Source organism: Sorghum bicolor, chromosome 7, assembly GCF_000003195.3.
Source record: "Sorghum bicolor cultivar BTx623 chromosome 7, Sorghum_bicolor_NCBIv3, whole genome shotgun sequence".
Lineage (NCBI taxonomy): Eukaryota > Viridiplantae > Streptophyta > Magnoliopsida > Poales > Poaceae > Sorghum > Sorghum bicolor.
Genome location: NC_012876.2, coordinates 64,268,279 through 64,292,254, shown reverse-complemented (window position 1 = coordinate 64,292,254; position 23,976 = coordinate 64,268,279). Strand labels below are relative to the sequence as shown.

The following is a 23,976-nucleotide window of genomic DNA, read 5'->3' as shown; positions in this document are numbered from 1 at the left end:
CAAAAAAACACTGAACATCTTTAAATTCGGACGTCTGGGGCCTGGCTCCTGAGCTGCCTGGCAGGCAACATCCAAACAGGCCCAGTAACTTGATCGTGAGAAGACTTAACGCCAGTCAAGCCCCACTAATTTTTGCTAGAGAACAAGCGAGCTATAAAATGAATTACTTCTGAGGTTTTTACTGACGGCTACCTTTCCTGTGCATGCGGGAACATGTAAGTAGTCGTTAATTTCCAGTCTTTTCATGATATAATTTTTTTTTTGAAAAATCTGGAGGAGCCGGGGCTCCTACAGTTTAATTATTATTAGGATAAAAGTTACAAAGTTACAAAGCAATTACAAAAGTCGGGTAAATAGCACGATTGCGACTTCCCGTTATCGCTAGCTGTATCTGTAAGGATTGCGATATATGTAGACTCAACGATGTAATAGCTTTAATTTCTTAGAGAAGACTTCGCAGGTCAACACACCGATAACAATAGCTAGACATTTCTAACTTCTGTGAGAATTTGTAGAATTTATCCTTCTAGCACATGTCTTAAGCTAATCAGCGTGGCGTATCTCGTGATAGTTGATGTGAAGGAATCTTCCAATTAGTAACAGTAACTCAATAACTCGTGACTTTTCTCTCATTTTTAGGCATGGGGAGATCGAGAACAAGCACACATTGTTGTTTCAAAAGTCCAGGTCGTCCACTTGTAACACAGGAGGGGAATAGTCTTCTTGGCTCGGCTAGTCTTCTTGGCCCCAGAGACGACCGTAACATCAGATGCGACTATAGCACTGAAATTCCAAGTCCAGGTCGTCCTCCACTAATTACTAGCTACCGCTAGCTGGACTGCTTGCCCAACGCACGCGAGATTTTTATTAGTTTTTCTAGAGCTAGTTACTGTTATGGCATGGACGGACCTACACTTGTGCCATAGTATTCCCGGGCATACCCTATATTTTTGGAAAAAAATTAATAGGTATTTGAGATATATACATCTATAATATACATAAGGTGTTAAAACTACGTTTCTCTGTGTTTCTGGGTCATTTTATTCAGCAATTCACCTCTAACTCAAAAGCAGTCCCATAAGCCACGCGAATCCAGACGGTCCATGACTCATCTAACCTTCCCACTCACTTCCACTCCCCCAAAATCCCAAAACTATCAGACCTAGTTCGTAGGGGTATGGCAGCCGCGCACTGACGCGCAGGCAGGCGCTTTCGCGACTCTCGACCGCTCGCCGCCGCTTTCACCGCGCGCCGCCGCTCGCGATTCGCCACTGACCCGTAGGCAGGCGCTGCGGCCTGTGCGGACGCTCGCGTTGCCGGCGTCCCTGCGCTGCCGCTTCGGCGGCTCCACTCCCCGGCATCGGGCGTCTCCGTGCCGCCGCGCGGCCAGTCGGCCATGACTCCCCCTTTGCTTGGACTCAGAGGTAATAAAACTCAAATCCCTTTCCTTTTCCTTTTGTTGATTCTATTAAATGTTATTTTCAATTACAAAATAAAATTTATAGATATGCAATGCATTTGAACTACATGTATCTTTTATCTAAGTAGATTTAAACATTTTGTATCGTTCATCGAAATTTTTTTTACCATGGGCATACCCTGCTCCTAATTCCTGGGTCCGCCACTGTGTTATGGTCAGTATAAAACTGGGTTGTCCTCATGCACAAGCCTTACACACACACCTCCATCTCCTTAAACAAGCCTTACTACATACCTCCCATACAACCATGTGCTCCACCGGAGTGCTACTAGTTCGCTCATTCGTTCTCCTTGTGCTCTTGTGTTTGGCCGCGGTGGAGATCCACTTGACGCCGGCCAAGGTCCTTGCCGCCGGGACCGGCGGGGATGGGCTTCTTGGTGTCCCTACCAACACCGCCCTGGCGCACTGCCCCTCCCACTGCGGGGATGTCGAAATCTCGTACCCGTTTGGGATAGGGCCGGACTGCTTCCGGCGAGGCTTTGAGCTCACCTGCGACAACACAACTGGTTCCCCCAGGCTGCTCTTCCTGGGAAACAACTCGACTCAGGTGACTTATGTCGGCAACAATTATGTTTATGCTTCTGCTGTTGGGTACAACATCACCATGGGCTTAGATGTGGACACCTACACTCAGTCCTTGGAGGCCCCTACTGGTGCCATTATTGATGAATATAATAGTTTGTACATTGTTGGCTGTGGTTTGGACGTCTACATGTTCGGTGATAATATGACAGATCCTATTGGTTCTTGCATGAGTATTTGCACAGATAACAGAGAGATCATGGAGAGGGCAAACCTGGGTGGCAGTTTCTGTACAGGGTTTGGCTGTTGCGCCATATGGTCAAGGGGCGGCCAAGCGTTTACTTTAAAACTTGGCCGCCGTAATAGTACGTTTGCAGAATTAGATGAAGTGCTCCCTAGTATCAAGGTCATCCTTTCGAGGCAATATAAATTTGTTATAGATGATCTTTATGCAAGTTGGGTGAATACAAGCAATGTTCTCGGTATGGAACTTGATCTTGCAATCACGGACCAACCAAGCTGTGCAAGTGCCCAATCCCACGCGAATAAAGATACCTATGCTTGTAATAGTGAAAGCATCTGCTACGATCTTCCAACATCTCGAGGAGGTTACAATTGCTACTGCCCTGGTCAAATGGTCGGCAACCCCTATGTTGCAGGTGGCTGCATCCAAGGTTAGGTCACGCCTCTCTGCTTCTTTTTCGCATGACGTAGTTTTTAAAGTGCTTTGAGCCATTTTCTAGATTTGAATATTGCATTGTCGGTTCATACTATTACCAATCTGAAAGCACCCACGAATCATAAATTTTGTCATACATGCATGTGGATTGATGTGTTATTTATTCAACAAGATGAAAAATAATGTTTTGATCCCTACACTTGCAGTATCAAATGCCTTTATTAACGTTGAACTAAACTGACCAGTAGTTTCTTCTTCTATCTTTTTTTTTCCATATCATATACGGTTTGTCTTAAGTCAAATATTTTTAACTTTGACCATTAATTTTGTAATTAAATCTATGTAATTTCAGAACATATGAACTGTATATTATAAAAATATTTTTATAGTGAATCTAAAGCACATAAATTTTATGCTATTAACCTATAGATTTTTTCTAAAAAACTGGTGCTCAAAGGAAAAAAAAAATTATTTAGACAAAATTAATACCACGTATAAAAAACAAAAGGAGTAGCTTCCTTACATTAGTCCTAGCTAATTCCTCACTTTGTGCCATGAAGCAGATTACAATCCAAACGCGACCAAAGCGAGCTGTACAAGATCGTGTGGAAAAATGAAAATTCCATTCCCTTTTGGGATTGAAAAAGGTTGTTTTGCAAATGATAACCTACGACTCAACTGTACAAGTAATGGCACTACTCTTCTTGATCGAGGGTACGCACAGTATCGTGTGACCAATTTATCACTTGATGATGGACTTCTGACGGTTACAAACATGCTCAATGACACAAGCTTTAACAATATGGAGAGGGTAGTCATCACTAACTATGATGGTCACCTGAACGGTTACGAGGAGGAGGTTGTGGATGGTAATTTTGATTTCTCTCAGGAGGATATAATAATAAAATGGGTTGTAGCAAACTTAACTTGCCATGAAGCTAGGCAAAATAATGCTACATATGCCTGCATCAGTGACAACAGCTTCTGTGAAAATGTCACGCGAGAGAAAGCACTTGATGGATACCGCTGCAAGTGTTCTGATGGCTTCCAAGGAAATCCGTACCTTCAAAATAACTGTACAGGTCATATTTCTCTCTTAAATGTATTTTCACTAAGTTTCTTATTTATCTAATACTATTCTATCAATATGTGCTACTACATATGCTCAAATTTTAAGAGACACACATTAGTACATTTATTCCAAGTCCTAGATATAAATTTTGGACCAACAGCCAATCACAATAAATTATACATGTACTCTCTGTCTCTATTTTTTTGTAACACAATATGTGTACACAATCTGCAGTCTACTGATTGTGAATTTGTGATACACTTTACTTATCAACCACTATGTAGTGTCCGTCAATATTCATAGGTTGTGTTTAGTTACCGTGTTAACTTGATTTATGCTTGTTGTAGTTGTAGCCCATGTGGCGTGACTTAGTGCACACCAATCTTCGGTTAGTTGTTGTGAAACTTTTTATCCATTTGATAAGTTGAAACTATATACAGTGCTTATTGTGGCTTTCTATTCAGTAGCTCTTTTTGTATTTTGTTAATTATGGACTGAAGGTCCTAAACTAAACTCTTAGCAGTAACCCAGTTGATTAGCCTACACTTCAGTGCTCAAGATGTCAAATTTCCTCTATCAAATAATTATGTCTTTAGTAGTACATTTCTAATAAAATAAAGTGCTTACAGTTAAACTCATAATGTAGATATGTTATGGTAGTTCCATCAAGATGTATAAATCTGATGAGTATATGGGTCCTGACTCACGGATATCCTCACCATGGCCATGTGGCCGACACTCCTAGGCAAGGGCCGACCGAACCTGGGAGCGTCGCACCAACTCGGTGCATTGGCCGATTAGGAGCCCAAGTGAGACACGTTATCCTAGGCATTGTGAATAGCCACTTCATAGGATGAGAAGTGCATCAAAAATTTGAATACTTTGTAAGGGCAGATATAGTGCTAGCCATACATACATAGTATAGCAACTAGGTGCATTTTAGGTCATGATAGACACTGTTGTGGTACTAAGGCCAGTCTCAATGGGGTTTCATTAGAGTTTCATGCACATTAAATAAGCTGATGTGGCGCTATATTAATGAAGAGAGAGATGATAAGAGTTTCATGGGAGTAGAGATAGTTTCATCCCCATGAAACTCATATGCACTGTTTCCAAAATATTGATGTGTTGGTAACTGTGACATGAAACTCCGATTGAGGATGGCCTAATCCACATAACCAACATGGTCTACATTAATTGTACCTAACGATTATATTGGCCTTGGGTAACCCTCACCAGAGTCATCAATGGCTCCTCATGAAAGGGGTAGGCTAGACCTATTGGTCAAGGGTGAAACCGACATGGGGTACCTCACCAAATTAGTAGACAAGGCATAGAAGATGTACTCCCTCCGTATAGGATTTAGAAGTCCTTTAGGACAGCGACACGGTCTCCAAACACAACTTTGACATCTTATTTTTATAAAAATATTTAGGAAAAAAATAATATATGTATACTTTTATGAAAGTATTTTTCAAGACAAATCTATTCATATAATTTTCATATTTGCAAAGTCAATAATTTAAAAGTTACTGATGATTTATATTCCTAATGTTTGACCCAAACCTTGTCCAAAAGGACTTCTAAATCCTATATGGAGGGAGTACATGGAAATTGACTCAACATGTGGTGGTAGGGTTTGGGGCCCTAAGATGAGGGGGTTGTCCTTGTCACCACCACTCTAGCGAGCAGATTTGGCCATGCTATCTCTTATTCGATTGAATGGATATGGCTAAAGATGAATGGATGAGGATTCACCAAAATAGGAGCCCTATTTATATAAGTGGTCATTGGGGTAGGTGGAACTATTGCCCAAAATATGCTTACATCGAGATACACAACAAATCATTATCATAGAGTGTTCATATACCCTTCGGATGTATTAACCCTCCACTCAATTCTTCAAACTGAGAAGAGGCTCGAGGGCTACCTCCAATGTGTTTAGTTAAACAGGGCGAGAAGATGTTTGTTTAGTTAAACAAGGCCTTGAGGTTGGGCACTGAGGCTTGATGACCCAGAACATTTGTGCACTAAAGGAACACGAAGCACTCGAGCATCAAAGCACCCAAACAAGTCAAGCTAGAAGAAGTGAGAAAGAAGCTCAAGTATGAAGAACCCAAGTGCTATTGATGAGTACATGGATCACTACTGTAGAGTTCAACAAAGATGACGAGTACTTCAGAGATGGCTATTAGAACCCATCACAAAACAAATATTTGGATAGGTGAAATAACAAACCATCTCTGATTTTGTAATCCATGGTATGCCCATCTGTGATGAGTCCACAATTTTCAAACGCATGCATTAGCCTTCACTAAGTGCTCTTGACAGCTGTCTCAAAAATTTGCTTCCCTAGAGTAGTGGATCCTAGGTATTCCACCTAAGCAGCACGGCTAACATAGTACCCACTAGATATTTGTACCAGACTTTGGTAGAAAATTCTATAGAAGTACAAAAGATGGCGCATAATTACAACAACAATAGTCAATCAGACACAATTGTAAATAGTAGGACGATAGTGTTGTTGACCACCAGCATGTCGTTGGTATGTACCCCCACCCCGTTGTTGTATAAGGCATGGTGGCTCAAAATGTAGGAATATAAATTCTCATGATTCATCCCACCTAACTTGATATCAAGCGTAAGGGCTTGGTGCATAAGCAATACAAATACTTTCCATTCACTAGGCATAGGGCACCCAACTGCAATATAAATTCTCATTGTTTCACGTGTTAGCCCTCTAATTCCCTACCCGTGACACCAACATTACTCGTTGGTAGTATGAAACACTATCGAAACTTATCTAAAGTAGCAACTTAGCTAATTTATTTTCTTTGACTATTAATACAATTTAAAATCCATTGTGTCATTTGTATGTGACTTGTTAAGGAAACAATTTTCATAACTGCTAAACTAAGAAATGTGTAATTATATATAGCTTACGCATGGATACATATTTGGTTTGTATTGTAGCACATAATGTTATGTTTGCTTTGAGTAGTATTTTCTTATATACTAAATGGGTAATTTAAAGCACATTGAGGGTTCATTTAGTTTATTTGTAATAATAACATACATGGGTAATCAAGACAAAAAGTTAAGAGGTTAATTTATGATATCTTACATAATGTGGAGGTGTGTAGTTTATATGCAAATTTAGAGGTTAGTTTAAATTATATTTCAAGATGTGGGTATAAGATATAGACTAACTATATGTCTCAACAGTGATGAAATTAAGTCTATCTAATTAAAAGGAAAAAGATTCTCTAATAGTTTTAAGATTATCTTAACTTCATAATGCAACAAAAACACAATATCATTCATCTTATCTGTGTAAATTACAATTTTATACTACTCTATCTCTTTGAAAGGTCATGCTACTATTTGCACCACTAGTGGTTCTACATGATCACACATCACTTTACTTTTTCTATGAAATATCATTACATGTGTGCATGATTTGACTTTCTACCAACATACAACCAACTTACTGATACAGATATTGACGAGTGCTCTATTCCAAATAAATGCAATGGGATATGCCACAATTTTGAAGGAGGTTTCAATTGTACAAGTTGCTCTCATGGAAAACAATATGATACAAAGAAACAAAAATGTGTCATGTCAGCTAAGCAGCGTAATTTAATTCTTGGTGAGTCATGTATTTGTCCATCAAAATTAAATTTTCCAAGTACTCATGTTCGCATTTAATGAATGTAGGAATTGCAATTGGGCTTGCTTGTGGCCTTGGCTTCATAAGTTTTACACTAGGTGCCTTTGTACTCATCGGTAAGTGGAAGAAAGATATCCAAAGGAGAATACGAAGAGCATACTTCAAGAAAAACCAAGGTCTACTCTTGGAGCAACTAATCTCAAACGAAAGTGTTGCAAATAAAACAAAGATATTCACTTTAGAGGAACTAGAAGAGGCAACCAACAACTTTGACACTACTCGTGTTCTAGGTCATGGAGGGCATGGCACAGTTTATAAAGGGATTCTATCGGACCAACGCATTGTGGCCATAAAAAAATCTAAAATTGTAGAGCAAACAGAAATTGACCAATTTATCAATGAGGTTGCTATTTTGTCTCAGATCATTCATCGAAATGTAGTAAAACTTTATGGTTGTTGCCTAGAAGATGAGGTGCCCTTGTTAGTCTATGAGTTCATATCAAATGGCACACTGTATGGTCTTCTTCATGCAAACATTGCAGAAAAATGCTTGCTATCATGGGACGATCGCATTAGGATTGCAATGGAAGCAGCAGGGGCACTTGCTTATCTACACTCAGCTGCTGCAATACCAATTTTCCATAGAGATGTAAAGTCTTCCAATATACTCTTAGATAACAACTTCACCACAAAGGTCTCAGATTTTGGTGCTTCAAGATCTCTTTCACTTGACGAAACACATGTGGTGACAATTGTCCAAGGAACATTTGGTTATTTGGATCCAGAGTATTATCATACTGGTCAACTAACTGAGAAGAGTGATGTGTATAGTTTTGGGGTGATACTTGTTGAACTTTTGACAAGGAAGAAACCAATTTTTATAAATGACATAGGTGCAAAGCAAAGCCTATCTCATTACTTCATTGAAGGACTTCAAGAAGGGGCTCTCATGGAAATAATGGATCCACAAGTTGTGGAAGAGGCCAACCAAGAAGAGATTCATGATATTGCCACACTTATAGAATCATGCTTGAGGTCTAAAGGAGGACATAGACCAAGTATGAAAGAAGTAGATATGAGACTACAACTACTAAGAACAAATAGGCTAAGGAAGGCATATATTTTAGTTGAAAAAGATGGAGAGATGGAATCTTTCATGTGCCCAGGAGCTCAGAACCTGCATGAACATATTGATCTTGTCAATGCTACACAGTTACCACTACCGATGGCCTCCGGGTGCTATAGTTTGGAGCAAGAATTTGTGGCGACATCTAGTATGCCTCGCTAACTTAGGCATTGGACGTTGGACACAGCTAAGGTAGCCATATATTTTTTTTGTGAGGAACAATGGTATATTTTGTTCTCTTCTCATAAGATTATATCACATGGTTGCATTGTCTATGTATATGCATACTATGTATTCTAGACCATATTACTCATATATATATATATACCATATTGTGTTGCATGTACGCTACTCCCAATGTTTCATAACAGAGTTTGTTTTAGTTTTGTCCTAAATTAGACTTCTCTAACTTTGACTAAGTTCATAGAAAAATACACAAACATCTATAACATCAAATTATTCTATTAAATCCACCATGACATATGTTCTCATAGTGCATTTAATTAGTATCATAGATAAAATCCAGCATGAGATATATTTCTAATACAGTTGAGATTTGAGACTTAAAAGTTAAAACTTTTTTTAGGATTCAATAAATTTTGGAATTGTATTGTAATAAAATTGATCTAGACCCAGGTTGTATTCCATTAAAGCCATCATGCATGGTATGTGTGGGCTCAATGGGTGGTGCAGGCTCCAACACTTCTCTCTCTATCTGTCTCTTCCTGCCAGCTTCTCCTCACAACGCGGGTTTGGATGGTTAAAAATGGCATGGGCTTTGGTGGGCATTGGCACGGTGGTCTTCTCCCCTCAGTTCTCCTCCTCGCTGGTGGAAGGCCTAGGCATGGAGGCAGGGGCCACCAGTGGCCCAACGAGCGTTTAAGGAGTAGCGGCGGCAAGCAATGCATCCAAACCCGAGTTGTTTTCTTTCTTTTTTTTTTTGTTTTTTAAAGCTCACTAGATAGCATGCCCGTGTGTTGCTATAGGATAACTAATTTTTTTACTAAAAACACATAGATAACAACAATATAAAATTAAATATCAATGTTAAAGTAACATTTAATAAAAAAGCAATTTATGAAATTAACACAATCATAGAGAATGTTGTGTTGCGAGCTCACCAACTCTATTATATATCGTGTTGGCCCTTCACTCCCTCACCATAATCCTCTATCGTTTCTAAAAGAAAATAATAAATTCTCTATCGATTACATTAAGGTCGCTACAAAGGTGGAGAGAAATCGGAACAAAAATTATACCATGGAATTCAAAAACTCAAACGCGTGGTGCAACTGTTGTGAATCAAAGTCTTCAAACAGTGTATGAAAATGAGACTTTGAATGTGGCCAAATTAATGAAGGAGGGAGATGAATTTCAAAGGGTTCAAATCCTGTAGAGAGTTTGTATTCATTCACTACACCCCTCTATAAATAGGGGGTCACTTTCACCCTTGTAAAGCAATCAAAACCAGGAAGTGAAAAAGAAAGAGTGAAATATAAAAGCTTCTCATTCTCCTCATCTCTTTGTCTGTGTCCACAAGTAAAATTCGTGAGCACCCAGTGAACGATTTCTAACACGTTATCAGCACGAGCCCTACCGAGCTAAAAGGTAATAGGTGAGAAATCGATTCATTTGGTACTCACTCTAGTACTCTCTTGTTCTTGAACAAATACATGCACGATTACCGGCCGCCATCCTGAAGATGTGCGAGCAAAATAAAATCACCGCTGTCCTGAAGATGAGCAGATCCAGTCACTGCCGTCCAGAAGACGAGCAGACGCCGGCGCGACGTGTCCCGGCATAGCGCGGCAAGGCGCGGCCCCGGAACGGGCGCGGCGCGGCCAGGCGCGACCCGGCGCAGCCCCAGCGCGGTGGCCAGCGCGGCACGACCCCGGCGCGGGTACGTCCGCCGCGGGCGCGGCCAGCGCGGCGCGACCCGGCGTGGGCGCGGCCTGGCACGGCGCTGCCACCTTCCTCCATGCTCTTCTCTCCTGGCTGAGCCTTCCTGAAGAAGAAGAAGATAAGAAAGAGAGAAAAAAGAGGAAGAAGAGGAAATAGGGTTAGGGTTTTCACCCACCCTATTTATATGAACTCCGGGCAAATCTGAGCCGTCCATCGTGATGGACGGCCACGGTTGATTCGGCCGATCAGTTCAGCCCATGGAGGATGATTTTGGCCCAAGCGGCCCATTTAAAATGGGCAGCGCATATTTCTTTTTTTTGCGCAAAATAGTGGCCCAAAGTCCACTATAATAATAAAAACACACGGCCCGAAGCCCGTGAATTATGTACGGCCCGAAGTCCGCCATATTTATTTATTATTATTATTATTATTACTGCCATTATTTATTTTCTACAATTAATTATTGCATCTAATTCCGTATATTTACTTTATTACAATTAATTATTGCATCTAATTCCGTATATTTATTTTCTATATTTAATTGCGAAGTAATCCTGAAGATTACACCTGGGAAAATATATAGTCCTGAAGACTATATTAAGTCGTAATCCTAAAGATTACGCACCAACATCTACTAACCCTACGTATTAATTGTGCAGGCATGTCAGACATCGCAAAGAGGGATTTCGAGATGCTCGCCGTGGATGGCAGCAACTACCTCACTTGGGCGACCGACATCGAGATCAGACTCGATGGCATGGGCCTCGATCATACCATTGTCCAGCCTGAAGCTGGCAAGGATGAGCGCACAAATGCAGGACAAGGCAAAAGCGTTGCATTACCTGCGACACCACCTTCATCCTGACTTGAAGTGCGAGTACATGACGGAGAAGGACCCGCTAGTCTTGTGGCAGTCCCTGAAGGACCGCTTCAGCCAGCAGCTGACCATTGTGCTCCCCAGAGCACAACAAGACTGGATCAACCTACGCTTCCAAGACTTCAAGTCTGTGGCAGCGTACAACTCCGCATTGCACAGGATTGTGACCAAACTGCGTCTATGTGGCCAGAAGATCATTGACGCTGATATGATCGAGAAGACCTTGTCCACCTTCCAACCCCGGCAACATTGTACTTCAACAACAGTATAGAAACTCAAGGTACACCAAGTACTCTGAGTTGAGTGAAGTACTATCAGTTGCCGAGCAACAGAATGAGGTCCTCATGAACAATCATTCTGCCCACCCTACTGGTTCCATAGTTGTGCCTGAAGCACATGCTAATGTTGCTAAGAGTTCTCGCAACCGCAAAAGGAGCCGAGGAAGGGGAAAGTGGAAGGGGAAGAAGGGTGCCATGTTCAAGGTCAAAGGAAAGGGAAAGCCCAAGGGTAGGTTCGACCCTAAGAAGGAAAGAGGTGACCACAGTGGGGAAGAGCAAGGCGATTGCTATAGATGTGGAGCAAAGGGGCATTGGTCCCGTAATTGCCGCACCCCCAAACACCTCGTTGACCTTTACCAGCAGAGCAAAAACAAGAGTAAAGGTCAACATGAGTCCCACTTCCTCACTGAGCCTGAAGCTCGACCTGAGAAGCACGACGACGGGGTCGTCGGTGCAAGTGGAGACGTCCGAATGGACGAGAGTGAGGACAACCATCTTGATGACTTTGATATATTTGGAGACCTGCAGTAATCTCCAAAGAGTCATGTTAGCGATGCCCACATGTACTAGTTTGGTCATGTATGCTCCTGAAGAGCATTTGTAATGTAGTAGATGGTCCAAACTGTTGTAATGTTTTCCCAGGAATCATGTAATGTTGTCTTTATGATAATATATGTTTGTGTTAAATTCCTGTTTTTATTTTATGGTATTTAACAGAATCTGTGGGGACCCGATGGCGGAAGCGGAACTCTGTCTTGTAGACAGTGGTACCACCAATACGATATTGAGGGATACTAGATATTTCCAAACATTAACAAAGAAAAGTGGAAATATTATGACCATTGCCGGAAGCAATGCTCATATTGTGGGCACCGGAAGTGCCACACTAGTTCTCCATATGGGTACTCAAATCTTTGTAAAAGATGCACTGTTGTATCCTGACTCAAAGCGCACGCTTTTGAGCTTCAAAGATGTCAGTGCGAATGGTTTCCACATCGAAACCGAGATCGAGCAAGGTGCTGAATACCTGCTGATCACTAAATTCGACGGGTACCAAAAGCGAGTGGTGGAAAGGTTCCCTTCATCGCCAATGGGTTTGTACTACACGTACATAAAGCCCACAGATGAGTATGTTGCGATGAAGACCATATTCAGAAACACAGAATCATTTCGAATATGGCATGACCGCTTAGGTCATCCTGGGTTGGGAATGATGAGAAGAATCATCAACAATTTTGTTGGCCATGATGTCAGAGGCTTCCCAAATCCTGAAGATTTTGTTTGCACCGCATGTGCAAAAGGGAAGCTAATCACTAGACCATCCCTCCTCAAGATTAGGGATGAGTCACCTGTGTTCCTGCAAAGGATACAAGGTGACATATGTGGACCTATCCAGCCCCTATCGGGCCCATTCAGGTATTTTATGGTACTGATTGATGCATCTACCAGATGGAGCCATGTGGACCTGTTGTCCACTAGAAACCATGCTTTCTCCAAGCTCATTGCCCAGATAATTAGGCTAAAAGCAAGTTTCCCACATAACCGCATCCAGTCCATTCGGATGGATAATGCTGGTGAGTTCAGGTCGAAAGCTTTTGATGATTATTGCTTAGCCCTGGGCATTAAGGTAGACCATTCAGTACCACATGTCCACACACAAAATGGTCTAGCTGAGTCCTTGATCAAGAGGATCAAGTGGATTGCGAGGCCGTTGCTGCAGAATTGTAAGCTGCCAACCTGTTGTTGGGGCCATGCGGTGTTGCATGCTGCAGCACTGATCCAACTCAGGCCAACTGCATACCATGATACATCCCCCTTATAGTTAGTGCGTGGGAAAGAACCAAGTATTTCCCATCTGCGAATATTTGGCTGCGCAGTGTACGTGCCAATACCACCACCCCAGCGTACCGCAATGGGACCCCACCGGAAGTTGGGGATATATGTTGGTTATGTGACTCCGTCCATAATCAAATATTTAGAGCCTATGACTGGGGATCTTCATACGGCTCGGTACGCTGATTGTGTCTTCGATGAAGACCATTTCCCAGCATTAGGGGGAGATAGGCATTCGGGGATGCAATCCTTAGACCCACGCACTAGCGAATCTGAACTGGAAGTTTGGAGAATTATTCATTTGCAAGGTCTTGCAAATGAGCTGCCAGATGCCTTCACTGATCACAAAAGGGTGACAAGGTTGCATATACCTGCAGTAAATGCGCCGGAGAGAGTCCAGGTACCCCTGAAGGCTACCAACTCTATAGTCTCCCCTAATCCTAGGAAGAGGGGGAGACCTCCGGGTGCTCATGACAAGGTCCCGCGGAGACGTCCGCAGAGGCGACGGTCTGAGACACTTGCACCACTCAAAGAATCAGCTGAAGAAGCCCGACCTGAAGTCGAGAATGCCCCAGAAGTGGCAACTCAACCTGAAGTTGAGGAGGTCCCTGAAGGACACCATCCGGAAGATGGAAATCCTAATGCGTCGCGTGCACATCATCGCATTGGAAGATCGGAACGCCCCAACTCAATCGTTATGGGAAATCACGATGAGTGGGAGGACAATCATGAGGAGATCACCACTAATTATGTGGAATCAGGAGAGTCATATCATAGAAAGACCACTATTGTCGACATATATTTTGCCTCGAAAATTGCTGACTCAATGGATCCGGATCCAGAACCAAAGTTCATGATAGAGTGCCGGAAGCGCTCGGACTGGGATAAATGGAAAGCAGCAATTGAGGCTGAGCTGCGCTCGCTTTGCCAAAGAAAGGTTTTTTGGCCTGCAGTCCCAACACCTCCAAAGGTCATCCCTATAGGATGCAAATGGATCTTCCTCCGGAAGAGGAATGAACATGGCGAGGTGGTAAGATACAAAGCGAGGCTAGTGGCACAAGGGTTCACGCAGAGACCTGGCATCGATTACGATGAAACTTACTCTCCTGTCATGAGTGGCATAATGTTCCGATACCTTATATCTATGGCAGCTAACTTGAATTTGAAAATGCAGTTGATGGATGTTGTGACCGCATACTTATATGGGTCACTTTATTCAGAAATATACATGAGAGTCCCTGAAGGGCTCAAGATCCCTAGACCGAATCAAAACCGCAACATGTTCATCGTCCACCTGCAGCGGTCGTTGTATGGGTTGAAACAATCTGGAAGGATGTGGTTCAACCGGTTGAGTAACTTTCTCCTGTAGAGAGGTTACATCAATAATGATGATTGTCCCTGTGTTTTCATAAAGAAATCTAATGATGGATTTTGCATAATCTCCGTCTATGTCGATGATTTGAACATCATCGGCACTACAAGGGACATTGAGGAGGCAATGGCTTACCTCAAGGCGGAGTTTGAGATGAAAGACTTGGGCAAGACCAAGTTTTGTTTGGGCCTGCAGCTCGAACACCTCCCTGAAGGAGTGTTTGTACACCAGTCCACTTATACTAAGAGGGTACTGAAAGCCCTAGTTTGGTTTTGGATAATTGATGAAACCCTAGTACTAACCTCTATACTAAGTGTGTGTAGATTTAATGAGGTTGGTACATGCCAAATGACGGAGCAAGTGATGATCATGGTGATGATGGTGATGACCACAAGATGATCAAGTGCTCAACTTGGAAAAGAAGAAAGAGAAAAACAAAACCCTATGGAGATCAAGGCAAAGGTATTGCTTAGGGTTTTGGTTTTGGTGATCAAGACATCATAGAGGGTGTGATCACATTTAGGATAGATAGCCGTACTATAAAGAGAGGAATTCTTTGGCTAAGCGGTTATCAAGTGCCACTAGGTGTCATTGTTCATGTGCATGCATTTAGAACCTAGTGAGCTAACTTAACTCCTTCAAAGAAAATGATTGTGAAAATGCTAACACACGTGCACATGTTGGTTTACACGTTGTGGTGTTGGCACACTTTGAGAAGGAGGTGGAGTTTGGAGGGTAGAGAGAGGATGGGTTCCTCTCTCCTTCCTGCCGAGCTTGCGAGGTGGGATTCGGCGCTTTTCGAGAAAATGAAGTGTATATTTTCTATTGCGCCGGTGGCAATATTTGGAGAAGTCACGGGAGTGTTTCTCGCTGAGGAACACTCACCGGACGCTGGCTCAGAGGCACCGGACGCTGTGTCTGAGCGTTCGGTGTGCAGGCTGCCTGGCCCAGCTAGGGTAAGGCACCGGACGATAGGCACCGGACGCTGGCCTGTGCGTCCGGTGGTCCGTGTCCGGTGTGAGGTCCGTTTCACAGACCTCTCTGGGTGTGAGTCCGGTGAGCACCGGACGGTCCGGTGGCTTAGCGTCCGGTGACCCGCAGGTTTGCGGAACTCTCTGCGCATGAGTCCGGTGCCAACCTGCTCAGCGTCCGATGCTCTGCAGGTTACCGTTAGGCTCTGACACGCGGCTGTTGTTGGAGCACCGGACGCTGGTGTTGAGCGTCCGGTGCCCCTTTAAGAGCGTCCGGTGACCCCGAGTTTTTGCCCAGTGAAAGAGCCAACGGCTCTATTTGTTTGAGGGGCTATATATACGTGTTTGGCCGGCTTGGGGCTCACACTCTTGGCATTCTAACATACTTGACATCCTTGTGAGCCTAAGCAAACTCCTCCCACTCATCTCCTTCATAGATTAAACATCTTTGTGAGATTGAGAGTGATTCCAAGTGCATTTGCTTGAGTGATTGCATCTAGTGGCACTTGTGGATCGATTTGGCTGCGGTTTTCTTGTTACTCTTGGTGGTTGCCGCCACCTAGACGGCTTGGAGCAGCGGAGGAGAATTGGCACGAGTTGGTGATTGTTCGTGGCCATCTCTCGGTGATTGTGAGAGGTTTGTGCCTACCTCGGCGGAGAGCCAAAGGCAACATTAGTGGATTGCTCGTGTCATTGAGTTACCTCACTTGTGGGTAGGTTCTTGTGGTGTCCTAGTGAGGACGAGGTTCGTGCTACACCTCTTAGCCACCGAACCACCAAGTGTTGGTCGACACAACGGGGATGTAGCGTGCCGGCAAGCACGTGAACCTCAGGAGAAAAATTGTGTGTCTCCATTGTGATTGTTCATTGGATTTCTCCCGGTGATTGGACTTCATTTTATTAATTGGTTCATCCCCTCTACGCGGCGGTATAAAGTTCAAACCATCTCTTTTACATTCCCGCAAACTAGAGTAGCTTACTTACTTGTATAGAAACTTTAGGTAGCTTTCTAGTGTAAGTAGTGACATAGCTCTTGTGTGCCTAGTGATTATATCAACTAGAATTGTTGGATAGGTGGCTTGCAAACACCCTATTAGAGCTAGAGCAAAAAGCTTCGCTTTGTTATTTACTAACCTCTTGCTCTAGTGAGTTTGTAGAATTTTTAAATAGGCTATTCACCCCCCCTCTAGCCATATTAGGACCTTTCAGGTACTTGAAAAATTCAATATGAGCAAGTGCCACCCTCTTATGACCCCCATGGTGGTCCGATCCCTAGAAGCGGATAAGGACCCATTTAGACCCAAGGGCGATGATGAGGAAGTATTTGGACCCAAAGTTCCATACTTAAGCGCCATTAGAGCACTGATGTACCTTGCAAACTACACTAGACCTGACATTGCGTTTGCAGTAAATCTATTGGCAAGGTACAGTGCTGCCCCAACCAGGAGACATTGGGTTGGCGTCAAAACCACCTTGAGGTACCTACAAGGTACACAAGACCTTAGTCTATGGTTCCCGAAGAACCAAGCTCCAACCATGGTGGGACATGTGGATGCTGGCTATATGTCTGACCCGCATAATGCCAGATCACAGACTGGTTTTGTCTTTCTCTGTGGTGGTGCAACCATTTCCTGGCGGTCTGTAAAGCAGACCCTAGTTGCCACATCGACCAACCACTCAGAGATAATCGCTCTATACGAGGCTGCACGAGAGTGTGTTTGGTTGCGACGAATGATTAATCACATCCAGAAGTCATGTGGTTTGAACGTCGCCGACACCCCCACCATTATCTATGAGGATAATGCGGCTTGTGTTGCCTAGATGCACATGGGTTATGTCAAGAGCAATCTCACGAAGCATATTGCTCCAAAGTTCTTTTATCCCCATGAGCTCTAGAAGAGCGGGGAGATAAATATCCTGCAAGCAAGATCGTGTGATAACCTTGCAGATCTTTTCACGAAATCTCTACCCGCCTCTAGCTTCTATAAGTGCATCCATGGAATTGGTATGAGGCGGCTTAGAGAGTTGCAGGGTTTAGGGGGAGACCAGCCCTAAAGACATAATCTATGACCGTGGTCCTGAAGATCACGAGTCGGTCCTGAAGACCGACCTAAACATCAACTGTTGTACTCTTTTTCCCTTGATGAGTTTTTCCCACTGGGTTTTCTCATGCAAGGTTTTTAACGAGGCAACAGGTGCAGCATAAAGCGATGGTGTGATGTACTCTTTTCTACTACCCTTTTTTTCCCACAGGGTTTTTGGGGGAGTTTTTAACGAGGCATACACATAGCATAAATTTGGCCAAGGGGGAGTGTTGTGAATCAAAGTCTTCAAACAGTGTATGAAAATGAGACTTTGAATGTGGCCAAATTAATGAAGGAGGGAGATGAATTTCAAAGGGTTCAAATCCTGTAGAGAGTTTGTATTCATTCACTACATCCCTCTATAAATAGGGGGTCACTTTCACCCTTGTAAAACAATCAAAACCAGGAAGTGAAAAAGAAAGAGTGAAATACAAAAGCCTCTCATTCTCCTCATCTCTTTGTCTGTGTCCACAAGTAAAATTCGTGAGCACCCAGTGAACGATTTCTAACAGCAACGAGAGTAATGAAAAAACTGAGGACAAGTTTCAAAATCTGATCATGATAATTCAACTTTGCACGTATGTTCAAACAAGCCCTGCGGAGCAACAATCAAATATCTTTAAATAAACACGCCTTCCTAGATAGAACTGAAAGCAAAAATGCAATTTCTTGTATATGAATGCAGTTCAGTCAAAGTAGTGTTACAGAAATTACTTATGCGGCTTGCAATTGTCGACTGTTCTTGAATAAAACATGTAGCTAACAGGAATTACCACACAAGCATCGTGTTCCCTTTATAGCCAAGTCGTTGAACACATCTTAATCTCTTCTGCTTTTAGGAGATAAAGTATGCCTCACTATCCTTCTAAAACTTGTGACTGCATAAACCATCATACCAAGTAGAAGCTAGTGTCAGCCAATCAATCTAGAAGTATAAAAGTACACCTAAAATGCAAATCTTAACCAAGCACTTATATGTTCCATCTAAAATAGGAAATATGCAATATAGCAAAAGGGCTGTTTTTAGTGGCCGTTGATATGCAATAATTTTAAAAAAGGATGTAACAGAACAAGCCTATAACAAACATTGCAGAAGTTGCATGAGGAAAAATTTCTGGATGTCCATATTCATAAGTCGAATTCTTTAACTGACAAGATCTAGAAATAACCAAAAGAATTCCCTTTCCATGTGCAAATACTATAATATCTTTTTGCAATCATACATAGCAAAGCAAGACCATGACCACAACTTGTTTAAAAAATAATAACCACTGAAATGTTGAAACTGAGTTGCTATCAAGATTTTCAGAATTACTAGATTTTTTAAAGAAATCGAGATGTCACTATTACATATTCAGAGAGTTAATTTTTGAACATCTACATAGTCCCTGCACAGGAAATGCACTGCTCTTTTACTTACCTACATAAAAATCAGTAGTGGCAACATCAATTGCAAATTTTATTCTTCTATTATATCCAACACTCTCTTTTGCCGCACTGATAAGATCCAGGCCTGAGAATCCAGACATGTTGAACAACAGTAATACAAAAACATACATATAGCATAGTGAAATCCATATGTAGGTCCTCAAATGTGAAAACAAGAAATGTGTGATCAGAAAATAGTAAATTAGTTTCTCACTTGCCTGCAAATATTTGGAGCAAATCCACCAAGATCTCCAATGTTGCAGTTGTCTGTGCCACATTTCTCCAAGATAATATCTTGCAAAAATAATTATAGTAAGTAAATCTCTACAAAAGTGAGCAAAATAATCTAGCAATCTAAAGGCAAAATTTGTAAGAGCTAAGAGGTCCATAATGTAAGGGCTAGATTCAGAAAGGGAAACAAAGAGAAGGAATCAGAAAGGCTGAGCTCTAGAAGGAGCTAGGGTTCAGGTTAGCACTTGGAAGGATGGGATTTTGCAAATCTCAATCAAATATCAACTTTCCCCAAGTTCCCGAAACCCAAATTTGGTCAATCAAAACTTCTCCACAAATTTGGAACCCTAAATCCTGAACTGAGACATGAATCAGCGAATTAGTACCTACTCCGGTATTAGTGATTCCGCGCCGCCGCTGCCAGGAGGTTCCCCTCCCAAGCACGTCTGACGTGCCGCCGACATCCACCTATGTGCGCCGCTGCAAGAGATCTGGCCTGGTCGCTGCTTCTGCCTGGGCCGTCGTCGTGATGAAGGCTCGTTGTGCCTCTATAGCTACGCCGCCATGCGATGGGTGCCACATGAGAAAGCCACCATCGCCGACGGCTGGAGGAGCTCTGCCCTCACCGGTTGGAGGTGATGCTGGTGTGGGCTTCTCTCGATCAGCCTCTCTTCGCTTCGTCTGCGAGCGGCCACCTAGGCACGGCCCGTGACCTAAGTGGGCAAGTGTGGGGAGTGGTGTGCGGTCGCGGCGGCAGTGTGTGGGGGGGGGGGGCGAGCTGGCGTGGTGACGTGGGTGAGGCGTGCTGGCGTGGTAGCATGCGTGCGCAGAGAAAGGAGAGTCCCACATGCGATGGGGAATGGTCGCGGTGATTCCCGCGTGCCGGTGATTGGGGGTGATTTTTGGTGTGATGGTGTGATGTGGCACGGAATCGCATGGAAGGGCATGGTGATTAAAACACATATCACACCAAAAAGTGTTCATGTTTTGTTTTTTTAGTTGTAGGAGCGGTGGCGGAGCCACAGGGTATGCGAGACCGACAAGCATGGCATATGTATATACGTAATCTCTACAACAAAAAAGATCCGAATGATATCGTCATACCGAGCCATCGGCCTGCCTCCGTCGCTCGGGGAAAAAACATCGGACTCCCGAGAAAAAAAAGAACGCACCCACGGCCTCTGCGAACGAGACGGTCTTCCTCCTCACGCAACTCCCCCACGCCGCCAGCTCCACAACTGCCTGCTCGATTGGCCACCGCCTCGCTCCGCATCCCTGCGCATAGGTCACCGCCGCACCCTCCATCGCTCCCTGCGTCGTGGCCCTCAACGTTGCCATCACGGTTGCGCACGCCGGGGCTGACGTCTCCGCCGTTGTCGCGCTCATCGTCTCGCTGTGCCTTGCCGAGCTAGGGTTTGGGGTCACCGGCGGTGGCTACCCAGAGATCGATGACGCCATGATTTTCCCTCTCTACTCTTCCTCTGACCCGAACGGATCTCCTCCCGTTCTTCCTCTTACTGTCAAGGACCCACTGCAAGCGTCAAGGAAGCCACCCAGGCTGCCTGCCCGGCCCAAGCTCACAAGGTAGGTAATATACCTTCACTTTCCATCCAATGCATGAGGTTTTCTCTTGCGATTGTTCTTGCTATATACTTAGTTTCTAAATTTTTTGATGCCTGGGTTTCAAAAATTGTTGCTTTGTGCATGTAACTTGCTCGGCACAATCCCTGCCCTTGCCTGATGTAGTTGTTTACGCTTGGAGACACTATATGGTTTATTGTGTGCTTTATACAAACACATTCACTCTACCAGTAAATCAAAATAATTCTAGATGTCAGCAAATACATGTGAGAGAGTGATAATAGCCAGCAGTATCTCAAGATGATTAGTTCTGTATAGCAATTCTAGATGTCAGCAGTTGCCTAATATTTTGCATTATTACTTTAAACCGAATCAGTAAAGAGGGGGCACTCGCCACTGACCTTAAAGAAGAAACCCGTGAATTTGTTTTTTTTTTGAAAAAGAGGCCTGTGAATTTGTTGCCCAATTCAACAGCTAAGCTGCCTATCGATCAGTTGGCACGTAGGGATGGATCAGAGATCAACAACGGCAAGTACAACTTGCACACCAACTGGTGTCAGCTATGTCGAGATAGGCGAGGGATTCATCGCTCACCAGACAGCGGCTTGGACATTGACAATACCTGCCACTCGGCAGGGCTGTGACACGTCCGGCGGTGTCGAGGCGTCGAGGTGCATATGCAGTTGCCTAGCTGACCCATATAAATTTCGAATTTTAGGCCAATGTAATGTGATGGCTCTAAAATCTTAGTGTTGTATAGAGCTCATTAAACATATAAACTTAGAAATGGTGGCAATTGCTCGTCCAACAGCGCTAATTTTAGGCTGAGACTCATAAAGCACAGCCATCTGGTTCTATAGCATATTTTTTCTTGCATTTTTGCAATTGGTACTGATGTTTGGGCTAATAAATGACTGAAATTTCTAAAACAAGACCTGAAGGATCAGTAACAGCAGTTCCTCGTTGATGACATATTGGCATGAACATCTGCAGGGTCTTGGTGTGTCCCTGGAGGGTGTTGGAAACATGTATGATATTGTCCTTGATGCCTTCATGCTTCTGGTTCGAAACTGCAGAAGGAGCTTTTATCTATTTTTGTTGATCCATAAGTGCATGATTGTGAAAATTTAGGAGCACCATCCCCAATTTTATTTGTTATACGTCAAATGAAAAGGAAATTTGGATCACTGATAAATGAATGTACCTTCATATTTTTGACACAGCTAATAATGATTTTAGAGAGCCTTCAAGTTTCATTGGAATGGATGTGTTAGTAGGACTTTTCTCCTCACTAAATTGGATGGTTTGGCTGTGCAAAATAAGGTTGCACAGAGATCTATATGTAATTGGTTCCTTTGGAGAGGGTATATATTAATTTCCTTACTGAAAAACTGCAGCTCCTTAACATGCTGAGATTAACATGCTGAGAGTAATACAGATGTGCTAACCTTCATATTCACTATTATGTATCTAACTTTCTTTTCATTAGCTTTTATTTGTTTCATTAATTTCTTACTACTATGTCCTTTTTTTAACTTGTGCAGTTATTTTTAATATTAATCCCTTCTGAAAATAAGGACGATAATGGCACCCAACAGCCTATGCAGGCTTGTAACTAAAAATGGCACACGATGACCAGCTATGCGGACAACGCCGAGTGGATCTCCGCTTCCACAGGTGGGCAGCGCCGGTTGACCTGGCTACTACCTTCTCCTTCTCGGTGTCAATTCCATCGCCGTCATCCGCGTGAGACAGACGGATCCCATTGTAAGCTGTTGTGCATCATCGACAAGCTAGCGTGTGCTGTCACACCTTCCATAACGGAGTCGGCCAGATTTGTTTCTATATCAGATAATAGTTGTGGTTGCCCGGTTTTTCTTGAATTTATTATGCATTTAGGTTTAGAACTTCATATGCATGTGATCCTTTTTGGTCTTACAGGGATAGGACAGAATATCTTGAAGAGATCATGTGGTTAAGAATTCTTGATTTTAGTGTTGAAGACTAGAGACCTCCAATATCTACCGAAAAAGGTTTTGAAAAAACATCATTTTCAACACCTACCCAACTGATTGAGCCTCATACATCTTGGAGGCCTGATATTGTTCCATCATCCAATGTAAGAATGACTAAACTGTGCAATACCAACTCACGATTACTTATCTGTACAGAACATGTTGGTAGACACCTACTAATCCTATTGCCTTTGTTATTTCTATGTGTTGTGAATCCTGTCTATATGCTTTTAATATTAAAATATGCTTGTAGATGAGTAATAGTTTTCTAAATTATGTTGTGGTTTTAAAAATTGATTAATACATCCTAACCTCTCTCACTCTCCCCCTTATAGTCATATTGTGCGGTGCTTAAGCAATACAATAATAATCTTTTCTTTTTTTGTTTGGTTTGTTGTTTTCTCATATATTGTGCTTTTACTGGCATTCTAGGTGCACGACATTGGTTCTTCACCGATTGAAATTGTAAAAGTTTGTCGGAGCACAGATCTCAGCTTCTGTCATGAGTCCCAAAAGCGAGAATTCAGAGCTTTGAGTCATGGAGTTGAGGCTGACAATTTGACACCAAAGTTTTCCCTACAATAACTACTGATTGTTCTATATGTTGTCCTAATTTAGTTGTTAGAGGTCATCCCAATTATCTTACACCACCAAGTAATAAAGGAAAGACAGATCTCACCCTCACCTTACAATAGCTCAGTTTCTTGGAGATCTATTAAGGTTATATATTGACTTTCTTTGCAATTGGTTTCTATTCTACCTTGTTTGGAATTGTGTAACATTGTTCTCCGTTTGAAATGTTGTCAAACCTGAGTGTACATTTGAGTATAAGTAATTTATGTAATTCTTGCA

General features: G+C 42.8%; 2 protein-coding genes and 1 long non-coding RNA gene across 7 annotated transcripts; all 3 read left to right on the top strand.

The window, feature by feature from the left end:
- On the top strand, positions 1,617-8,894 carry LOC8055198 (wall-associated receptor kinase 5). Its single transcript, XM_021464294.1, has 4 exons — positions 1,617-2,676; positions 3,245-3,763; positions 7,253-7,405; positions 7,474-8,894. The coding sequence occupies exons 1-4, from the start codon at positions 1,632-1,634 to the stop codon at positions 8,712-8,714; spliced, it is 2,958 nt and encodes a 985-aa protein (XP_021319969.1). The 5' UTR covers positions 1,617-1,631; the 3' UTR covers positions 8,715-8,894.
- LOC110437327 lies at positions 11,336-12,140 on the top strand. Its single transcript, XM_021465744.1, has 2 exons — positions 11,336-11,582; positions 11,713-12,140. The coding sequence occupies exons 1-2, from the start codon at positions 11,336-11,338 to the stop codon at positions 12,138-12,140; spliced, it is 675 nt and encodes a 224-aa protein (XP_021321419.1).
- LOC8055197 lies at positions 20,638-23,976 on the top strand. Of its 5 annotated transcripts, none has more exons than XR_002454582.1 (4): positions 20,638-21,112; positions 21,604-21,780; positions 22,103-23,228; positions 23,557-23,976. It is a non-coding gene; the product is annotated as an uncharacterized LOC8055197 (long non-coding RNA). The 5 variants fall into 5 exon arrangements; XR_002454584.1 differs by lacking the exon at positions 21,604-21,780 and having other exon boundaries at positions 20,639-21,112; positions 22,103-22,876; positions 23,051-23,228; XR_002454583.1 differs by lacking the exon at positions 21,604-21,780 and having other exon boundaries at positions 20,642-21,112; positions 22,103-22,171; positions 22,654-23,228.

Bases quoted from the DNA above. Each gene is read 5' to 3' on its own strand.
- LOC8055198 (XM_021464294.1), top strand. From the start codon at position 1,632: ATGGTCAGTATAAAACTGGGTTGTCCTCATGCACAAGCCTTACACACA. The intron at 3,764-7,252 runs GTCATATTTCTC...TTACTGATACAG, and splicing joins CCTTCAAAATAACTGTACAG to ATATTGACGAGTGCTCTATT. The intron at 7,406-7,473 runs GTGAGTCATGTA...TAATGAATGTAG, and splicing joins GCAGCGTAATTTAATTCTTG to GAATTGCAATTGGGCTTGCT.
- LOC110437327 (XM_021465744.1), top strand. From the start codon at position 11,336: ATGACGGAGAAGGACCCGCTAGTCTTGTGGCAGTCCCTGAAGGACCGC. The intron at 11,583-11,712 runs GTACTTCAACAA...CTGGTTCCATAG, and splicing joins CTTCCAACCCCGGCAACATT to TTGTGCCTGAAGCACATGCT.